The 10,282-nt window shown below is 39.7% G+C and overlaps 1 protein-coding gene across 10 annotated transcripts in view; it reads right to left on the bottom strand.

Moving 5' to 3' along the window:
* Window positions 1-547: 547 nt before the first annotated feature.
* Window positions 548-10,282, bottom strand: part of NFIX (nuclear factor I X) — a 170,707-nt gene continuing 160,972 nt past the window's right edge. For all 10 annotated transcript variants that reach the window (XM_063449554.1, XM_063449549.1, XM_063449551.1 and 7 more), the window contains one exon: window positions 548-4,275. In XM_063449554.1, the coding sequence (XP_063305624.1) occupies window positions 4,261-4,275 (15 nt within the window). In that variant the 3' untranslated portion in view covers window positions 548-4,260. The remainder of the gene's footprint in view (window positions 4,276-10,282) is intronic.

Genomic DNA, 10,282 nt, shown 5'->3' with positions numbered 1-10,282 from the left:
GCTCTAATTTATCATTCTGTATTGTCAAAAATATGTGTTATTTGAATGTGAAAAATACCAACCACAAACGGCATTCTTTCTTGAGTTATATCTTAGATGCCTGGTGTATCCTTCAGGAACATATATTATTGTGGGAATACACATGATATTAGAATATATTCTAAAATGAAAAGATGTCAATGTCATGGAGATTATGCTTGACAGGTTTGGTACCAGTTGTAGAAAAAGCTGAGACCAGACCAAAAACACACCTGGAATCTGGTGTAGTACAGGAACACTCCAAGAGTTAAAAACTTAATATCGGCTTGCAGTGTCCCTTTAAGCGTGAAGTCAGGTCACCATTTTTCTACATGTCTTTTAATGTTGACCTGTTGGATACCTTCTTGGATTTGGACACCCTCAGACAGATTGGCAATCTGTACTACGTCTCTAATCTGTCAACCAGCCTTATGAGATTGGTAGATAACTTAGCACTTACTCTTAGAAAGTGAAATATGTCACATTCCCAATACTATAAATGTGCAAATTATACACCACACAAGTAAAATTATTTCCAGGAAATGATTTTTATTTCACATACACATAATAATAGCCATCCAATGGGGAAGCACAGGGAAAAGTAGGAAATGGGGCAGGAAAAGTTTGACGCGATTCAGGTACGAGGGCGATTAAAAAACGTATAAAAAAAATAAACTGATAATATTTCAAGCAGGGAAAAATACACAGAGAGGTGGGACAAATAGGAAAGGAGAGCACATGGTAGGGATTGGAAAAAGAGGGATAGGGATATCTGAACATGAGAAGGCAAGGGTCACAGGGATTGTAGATGTTGACAGAACTTGAGACAGGATTAGAGGGAATAAAGTGAGAAAAAAGAATGTATATGGAAAAAAGAATGAGGCAGGTGGAAAGGGAAGAAAGATATATATGTAATATGAGTAGAAAGCATGAGAGTAGAGTATAAACAGAGAGCGGATTATGGTAATTTGGGAACGAGGCAATGGGGGAACGCTGAAGGAGGAATTGAAGGGTTGCTATACTGACACAAGCATTCCATTTACACATTCTGTAGAGAGCAGTGGAACATACACAGTGGTAATATGTGTAAAAAGTAGGGGAGAGAGGAATAGGACTTATGGAGGGTCAAATACCAAATGAAGGAGAGAGGAGGGATTTCCATTCTGAATATGCAATGTAATGATACTATATATATATATATATATATATATATATATATATATATATATATAGGCACACACGCTGCCTTTCTCAAAAGCTACAAGAAATTTCTACCTTCAGGGGAGTAACAGAGAACATTTGTTGCCCTTTGTAGAGGGATCTACCCTTCCACTTGTCAAACAAAAATATATTTTGTATACCCTGTCTAACATATTGCTCTGCTAAATGTTATCATTCAAATCATGTTTTTATTTGACCACAAAGAAGGTCAAACATTAAAATAAATATTCCCTTTTAGTAAAATTCTAATGACTTCTATAGAATGGGTCAAAATTTACATAACATTGAATGTATTTTTTATAATGTCTTTTTTCCCAATATGAAAATTAAATTGAAATTAGTATGGCTTATTAGTCTTTTTGGGGGGCAGGACCCATCCACCCTTTGTACTTCCCAGCTCCTCGTGTCCTAACCACTACAGTGTTATAGAAAGGCACTATGCAGGCTGGTATAAAAATGAAACGCGATACCTTCTTGCTGGGAGAATTTAGGGCTACGTTTCAGGGACAAATCACTCTCCATAAAGTCATCCTAATTGTGTCCAGCACCAAACACATTAAAAGCATTAGTTACTTCCAGAAACAGAAATTAATTCCTATAGCAGAAAGAATTTTCATGGACGAACAAAAATCCAGCGTTGTCTCCCTCTACAAAGGGTCATTTAACATCTTTCTGCTTCTCCAAAGACCCCACACTATACACACCCTAAAATCTATAAAACTTGGGAGAACTGAATGGAAAGGAAAAAGTGCATTAATGCTTTAAAGTTGGTTTCAATACAATATAATCAAAATAAAAGCAAAGCACCGAAGGGATGACAGTTGTTTTTGCTTTTAGATCCCAAAATCTTACATCCACTCATTAAAGACATTTGTTAATCAGCAGCAAATAATATGATTCTTCCAGCAATTCCCCAAAAAAATCATATAAGAGGGTTATTCACAAAGGTGCAAAAATATGTCCACCCCCCCCCCCTGATAAATTCCAGCATATTCTGGAAATAAAAAAAAAACCATACAACAACAAAAATAACACAATGAAATGAAGAATCAGATCAGATTTACAGCTAGTTGGTGTAAAATGTAAAACAAACAAGATAATTTCATAGTGTATAAGAGAGTAATTATAGTGAGGATTTTTAATTATAGAGGTACAGTATCTATTCTATTACAAAGTCACCATGGGGTACATGTACAGAGACTTGTCTCTTTGTGATTAACAAAAAGTTATTTTACAATTGCCCTGAACTGCTCTTATTTTTTCTTGTCTATGAAGGCAATTCCAGAAATTGATTTCACTTTCTGGCAGTAAAACTTGTCAAACTTGAGAACTGCATGTAGAATAAGGACCTAATATGAAATGAGTTCAGGTGCTGTACATTGATGCAGAATTCATATCACAATATATGTTCAACTAGATTTATTTTATCGACAAGTGCAATAATTGTAAATGGAACATTTTTTGTAATGCTGAAGCGTAAGTAACATACATAACTCTTATTTTCTATGGCTGTATAAGATAAATAGAGGATCATTTATTTAAAGGGTATAGTGCCAACACTTCTTCGCACCAGTGCTAATGTTGCACGCACAAAAGCTTAAACCCTCAATATAATGAAAATGTCAAATTGTATCCCCTAAAATAACAGCAGAAGATTAATACATTGCATGTATTTATTTCTACATTTAGGAATGTTTTATATAATTCCACTAATACAATTTTTTTTTTTTAATTCTGCAGTGTTCAGTTAAATGAAACAAACAGAATATTTTTAATTTTTTTTTTTTGCTGTCAAGAAAGTAGTGTTTCAAATTAAATTTAAATCTGCTGTTTATTTTTGTAAAAAAAAAGTTTTGAAAGTTTTTTTTCCTTTTTTTTTTTTTTTTCCTTTTTACAGAGCATTTGTAAAATAGTGCAATGGGAAAACAGATGCTAAACACAAAAAAAAAAACCCATCTAAAAACAAATATTTCAAATCTTTAGTGCAAGAAAAATAAAATTCCCAAAAAGGTTAACGTCTGAAGACAGACAGATTTCCCATTTATTTTTTTTAGAGTCCATTGGGAAAGAAAAAGGACTTTTTGGAAAAAGAAAGTAATGGAAAACATTTTTTTTTTGTATTTTCTTAAAACAAAATAGAAATGTATTCCGTGCATTTAAATATTAACCTTAAAAATGTTCTAAGCTAGTTTTAAATCATTGCACTTAAGTTTTTGAAGTTGTAATTGTCCCTTGCCTATAGGCCCATTAAAAAGTGTTTTTTTTTTTTAAACTTTTTTTTTTAACACAAAAAAGGCCACAAAACACTAATTGATTTAAGAATTCATCTTTTTTTTTTGCTGAATAAAACATAAATGACTGAAAGTAAGAGATGGATAGTTTTATGGGAATCTCCTGCTTTGAATAAAACCTCTTGTACATCCCACCCAATCAAAACGGGACCACGGTTGACCAATTGGTGACAATTGCTGGGGTTCCTCTTGTCCGTCACTGTATCACCCTGTGGCGATAAGAAAAACTTCCATGTCCAAACAAAAAGATCCCTCTTGTATCATAATGTCACTTTGTAAGTTGGAGGGGCCGTTTTTATATTCTTTATCTCCCTGTCTGTCATTATGTCATCTTCCAGCACAAGGGACGGACATTGTGATGCATAGCCTCCTCCTGTGTGTGTCTTTTGTTTTACTGATGAATTTCTGGAGGATTGGAGGGGAGTTGGCAAGCACACTAGCATTGAAAAAGACAAGGTGACAGGGATGATAGATGTTGGGATGGTAAGGGAGTGGCATTATTCCTTCTCTATCAGAGGGGTGTTAGGTTACTCAGATGTTAAAACGTTCTCCCCAGAAAGGCTTTCTTTCTGTTGTACACATTACAAGGAGCATTCTGGTATTCCAAGCTTGTTCTGGCGGTATACACCTTTAGTCTCCTGTATCGGGTTGGTGTGTGGAACGGTTGAAGGGGGTCTGTGTCACAAATCTTTGTTCCTTCTGCTCGCAGATTTGCATTTCGGCGATAATATCAAAGGAACCAGGACTGAAAAAGAGAAAGTGGTAAAGCAGGGATTAAAAGTGATTAAAATAAATCAATAATACAAGTAAATGTTTTGGATGATTTTTTAGAAATGGAACCATTTTTTTTTTTATTGTCTTGAATAATATTATCAAATTGCCAACTACAGAGTATGTTGTTGCTTTAGAACTATTTAGTAGCAGTAACCAAGTTTCTAAGCACCCTATTGTTTTCATGATTTCACGAATATGGGAGCTACTGTGTAGCTTAATATTTCTGAAATATCTTATTGTATTCACCCAGCTCTGGGAGGCAATATTGTTGCTACAGCTTCATGCTGCATTATACCTGTCAATACTTGTGTCACCATGCTTAAAGGACCACAATAGTGCCAGGAAAACAAGTTGGTTTACCTGGCACTATATGGGCTATAGGTCCCCCCCACCCTCAGGGTCCCACTCCCGCTGGGCTGAAGCATTTAACCGCACCTAGGAAAGCATTTCTCAATGCTTTCTTATGGATGTCCAGCGTCTTCTCACTGTGGAAGCGCCTCTAGCGGCTGTCAATGAGACAACCACTAGAGGCTGGATTAACCCTAATGTAAACATAGCAGTTCTCTGAAACTGCTACATTTCAGCTGCAGGGTTAACACTAGAGGGACCTGGCACCCAGACCACTTAATTGAGCTGAAGTGGTCTGGGTGCCTATAGTGGTCCTTTAACTTTAACTAGTTCTGGCTGCAGGTGGAGATGCTGAACAGTTATGCAGCATGTGACCAACATTTTCTGTTTCTTATTATACATTACATCTCATAAACAGTGCCAGCCCACTTAAAGGGACACTATAGTCACCAAAACAACTTTAGCTTAATGAAGCAGTGTTGGTGTATAGATCATGTCCCTGCAGTCTAAATTCTCTGCCATTTAGGCGTTAAGCACTTAGGTTTACAAATTAAACAAATATTCTTGCTATCACGTTTAAAAGCACACTGCAGACCCCTAAAGTACTTTAGCAGTTTTATAAATGTGTTTAGGAACACCACCTAGCCTTTAAGCTGACAGCCAAGAATGCTTCCTGCTTCACTTTACTTGATTGACTGCTCAAGCGGAAGTGAGAACTTCCATAGGAATGTATCAATCTAGTTATTCTCTATAGAACCATTCTATTTTTGAACTATATTTGATCATTGTATTTGTGGCAGTTGCTGCGCATGCACGCACAAGGCCAGCAGAAGGATTTTTGGCTACACAGCACCCTCACGCAAAGGATGCATATACAACATTTACACAGATGTGCCACATACAAACAGAGATTATTGCGTTGGAGATTCTCAATACACAACCGTACCAAACAATCCTGTGAGCTATATTGCGCTGAAGCTCTGTGTTTGTCACATTTACATTACTTATTGAGATTTTCTTTGTTGTTGTGGACTAAAATTACAGGACAATCCTTGACGTCCTCATTATTAAAACTCACAGTAATGTGCAGTGTGTTTGAGTGTATCACAGACCTCCAGAGCAAAAAACTAAAGTAATGCTTAATGCAGGGCTTGACAAATTTGTTTGGAATATAGGAGCCAGCTAAAAAAGTTAGGAGCCAGTCATTTCCAACGAGAAAGTGCAATTCCTAAAGGGACACTATAGTCACCAGAACCACTACAGCTTGATGTAGTTGTTCTGGTGTCTATAGCCTGTCCCTGACAGGTCACTAGAGAGTTCTGGGTCACTGCTGCACCACGTGCAGCACCCAGGTTCAGTGTCTCCAAGCTCTGCATGGAGGCGCTGAATGTTCCCCATAGAGATTGGTTAATGTAATGCATCTCTATGAGGAGATGCGGATTGGTACATTTGCTGCGCATGCACAAAATCCTCCCAATGCTTTCCTAAGGGAGAGCATTGCCTTAGCTGAGATCATAAAGATTGATCATCTCAGCCATGGCAAAACTGGCACACGTGGGAAAATGGGAAGAAAGGTTAGTAAAAAAACACCTTCATGCGATCGGAGGGGGCAGGTACCTAAACGCGCACGCACACACTGACTGGCTCTCACACATACACACATGCTGACAACAAGCTTGCACGCACACACTCTGACAGGTGCTCACACACACTCTTGACAGGCTCTCGCTCACACACACACATACAGATACTGACAAGCTCTCTCACACACACACTCTGACAGGCTCGCTCACTCTGACAGCACACACACACACTGACAGGCTCTCTAACAAACACACACTGATAGGCTCTCTCACAAACACACACAGTCTGACAGGCTCTCTCACAAACACACACTGACAGGCTCTCTCACAAACACACACACACAGTCTGACAGGCTCTCTCGCAAACACACACAGTCTGACAGGCTCTCTCGCAAACACACACAGTCTGACAGGCTCTCTCGCAAACACACACAGTCTGACAGGCTCTCTCACAAACACACACAGTCTGACAGGCTCTCTCACAAACACACACACAGTCTGACAGGCTCTCTCGCAAACACACACAGTCTGACAGGCTCTCTCACAAACACACACTCTTGACAGGCTTACACACACATTTTTGTTTTAATTGAAACCCACTCATCCTCCCTACCTTTGGGAGAGCTGAGTGAGTCTTTCCTGGGGTCCAGTGGGGCTGCACTCTTCCTATGTGTGAAGGAGCAGTACTCTGCCTGTAGCTCCTCTCTGCTCCCTCGCGCTCTGTAATGATGCCGGAGCTGGAATTACGTCATATTCCGGCTCCCGACATCATTACACAGCGCGAGGGAGCAGAGAGCAGATGCAATCAAATGCTCCCGCGGGTGGCGGCCTCGCACAGTGCTTCCGCAGGCGAGTGGCATCCTCCATGTACCCGCGGGTGGCGATCTGGCGCCTGGGATTTGTCAAGCCCTGGCTTAATGTGTATGAGTCTATCAAAGAACCCCACAACCTTGAATGGGGAAAAGCCCTGTGTTTGTTTTGTGCAGCGCAAGTTTAATTAATGTGTGTAAGTATGTGTGTGTCAATGTGATATATGATATCAACAGAGAACATAGGGTACGGAAGCAAAACTGCTGTGAAAGATGTAACAGGAACAAGTCACTCCAAGAGGGAGAGGTTTCATTATTTAATTAATCATTTGCAAAGACCACTCAATGGTGATTTTGCCGGTTGGTGGTTGCTGGGGAAATTGAGTTTTACTTACCTTAAAGGACCACTCTAGGCACCCAGACTACTTCAGATTAATGAAGTGGTCTGGGTGCCAGGTCCTTCTAGGGTTAACCCATTTTTTCAGAAACATAGCAGTTTCAGAGAAACTGCTATGTTTGTGAATGGGTTAAGCCTTCCCCTATTTCCTCTAGTGGCTGTCTCATTGACAGCCGCTAGAGGCGCTTGCGTGATTCTCACTGTGAAAATCACAGTGAGAGCACGCAAGCGTCCATAGGAAAGCATTATGAATGCTTTCCTATGTGACCGGCTGAATGCGCGCGCAGCTCTTGCCGCGCGTGCGCATTCAGCCGACGGGGAGGAGAAGAGGAGGATCGGAGGAGGAGAGCTCTCCGCCCACCGCTGGAAAAAGGTAAGTTTTAACCCCTTTCCAGAGCCGGGCGGGAGGGGGTCCCTGAGGGTGGGGGCACCCTCAGGGCACTCTAGTGCCAGGAAAACGAGTATGTTTTCCTGGCACTAGAGTGGTCCTTTAATCTTTATCCACCACCATCTGCATCCGGAGGGTCCTCTTCAGGATCCAACATCAGTGCTATATTCACACGCATGTGTGAGTATAGCACTAAGGTCTATGGAGAATCCTGTGAAACGACAGCAGCCTCCAAAGAAATTGTCTGGCAACGAGTAAGACAATGCCTTATTCTTACAGCCATCGCTAGCGACAGCTGAGGGAAGTGACAAAAATAGCTCTGCTTTTTGTCAAGTGGAGGAAAAACACATAAGGCAATAGTCCCTAATATGTATTTTAGGACAAATAGATTGCAAAAAGAAGAACAAATTAGAAGTAAGGAACAGAAGAGCAACAGATTGAGGTAAGGTACGTATGGCATGGCAGTATTGCTTTTAGTGCAGCTTAAATCACCCTTCCACTCCACTGTAAATTTCAATAATTCCAACCGCTTCCTGAAACTGAAATTTTAGATGTCGGGTGGGGAGGGAATGCTGCGATCGGCGCTGGAGGAAAGTTTGTCATTAAGCCATTCTAAAATGGTTTAGTTCCGTAGGGTAAGAGTGAGCATGGGGGGCCTTCTGGCACCATAACAACTTAATTTAGATTAAGTTGTTATGGGGCCTAAACTGTCCCTTTAAGCTTTAAAGGGACACTTTAGGATTCCAGACCACTTCATCTCATTAGGTCTGGGTGCAGTCTCCCTTAACCCTGCAATGTCAAGTTAAAGATTGCCTCTAGTGGCTGTCTATCAGACAGACTAAAGGCACTTTGCATGAGGACATCCAGCGTGTTGAAATCTCACATAGGAGAGCATCGAATCAATCCTTCCTTTGGGGAAAGCCAAAACCGTGTGCGACACTCGGACTATCGCATTAGGTTCCCACAGATAGTCTGCGTGAGGGGAGGAAGAGCCCTCAGCCCTGTAATCGGGTATATGTTTAAAAGGTTTTTTTATTTAACTCTTTACTTGGGGGCGGGGGGGGGAATAATGACAATCATTTAGGTGCATAGGGATACTAGCATTAGGAATATACTTTTGGATACTATCGGAGCCAAATTTAAAAGATTTACCTTTTATTTTTATAAAAATCTTCCTGCTTTAGTTTAGGTGGCACAGTACATGCACCGCCTGTGCATTGCCCATCATTTTAATTAACATTTTATTAACAACTTGAGATTAAACGGTTTTATCTAGCATCTTAACATGAGTCATTTTAAAAATGTATTGCATATATATATTTGTTTTCAGTACATTTTCTTTTTTATAATGTATGGGAAGGCTTAATACTTGCAGCTATTTCTTAGAAGGATTGGGGAGTACAGAGTGCCCCCATTGTTCTGGAAGTGACACCATGTCTCATTGTAAAGGGATACCAGACATGTTTATACATGACAACAGTGATTAAAAAGTTGGCTGCCAGGGGGATCCCCCTTTTAAGCCCATTTTTTACAAAGTGCGTACTTACCTCAAACTCAATACAATGCACACATATCCTTCAGCTTGTTTCATGTGATATGTATAACCACTTGTTGGGCTAGCTTTCTGTATATATATGTGTACACAAATTAAGAATTTTGCATTGAGTTTTTTTTTTTTCTTCAGTCACTGCACATAGTTAAGAAATATGTTGACACATTTCTTTTTATGTATTTGAAAAATATGTAACTAAAAAAGTAATTTGAGGTTTCTTTGTTTTCAGTTCCAAGTATGCATACACATATAAACACACACACATATAAAATACATGCAAACATACATATATTTTCCATGTAAAGATAGCTAAAGATAAAGTTGAAATCTGCCAGGTTACTGCAATAAGACGTTACAGGGTAATAAGGCACTCAGGAGCCGGGTTACTGTACAAAGATGTTAAAGGGTAATAAGGCGCTCAGGAGCCAGGTTACTGTAATAAGATGTTACAGGGTAATAAGGCACTCAGGAACCGGGTTACTGTAATAAGATGTTACAGGGTAATAAGGCACTCAGGAGGCGGGTTACGGTAATAAGATGTTATAGGGTAATAAGACACTCAGGAGCCGGGTTACTGTAATAAGATGTTACAAGGTAATAAGACGTTACAGGGTAATAAGGCACTTAGGAGCCGGGTTACTGTAAAAAGATGTTAAAGGGTAAAAAGGCGCTCAGGAGCTGGGTTACTGTAATAAGATGTTACAGGGTAATAAGGCACTCAGGAACCGGGTTACTGTAATAAGATGTTACAGGGTAATAAGGCACTCAGGAGGCGGGTTACGGTAATAAGATGTTATAGGGTAATAAGACACTCAGGAGCCGGGTTACTGTAATAAGATGTTACAAGGTAATAAGACGTTACAGGGTAATAAGGCACTTAGGAGCCGGGTTACTGTAAAAA

Source organism: Pelobates fuscus, chromosome 3 (assembly GCF_036172605.1).
Source record: "Pelobates fuscus isolate aPelFus1 chromosome 3, aPelFus1.pri, whole genome shotgun sequence".
In the NCBI taxonomy this organism is placed as follows: Eukaryota; Metazoa; Chordata; class Amphibia; order Anura; family Pelobatidae; genus Pelobates; species Pelobates fuscus.
Note: the sequence above shows the minus strand (reverse complement) of the source record. Positions and strands in the feature narration are given on the sequence as shown.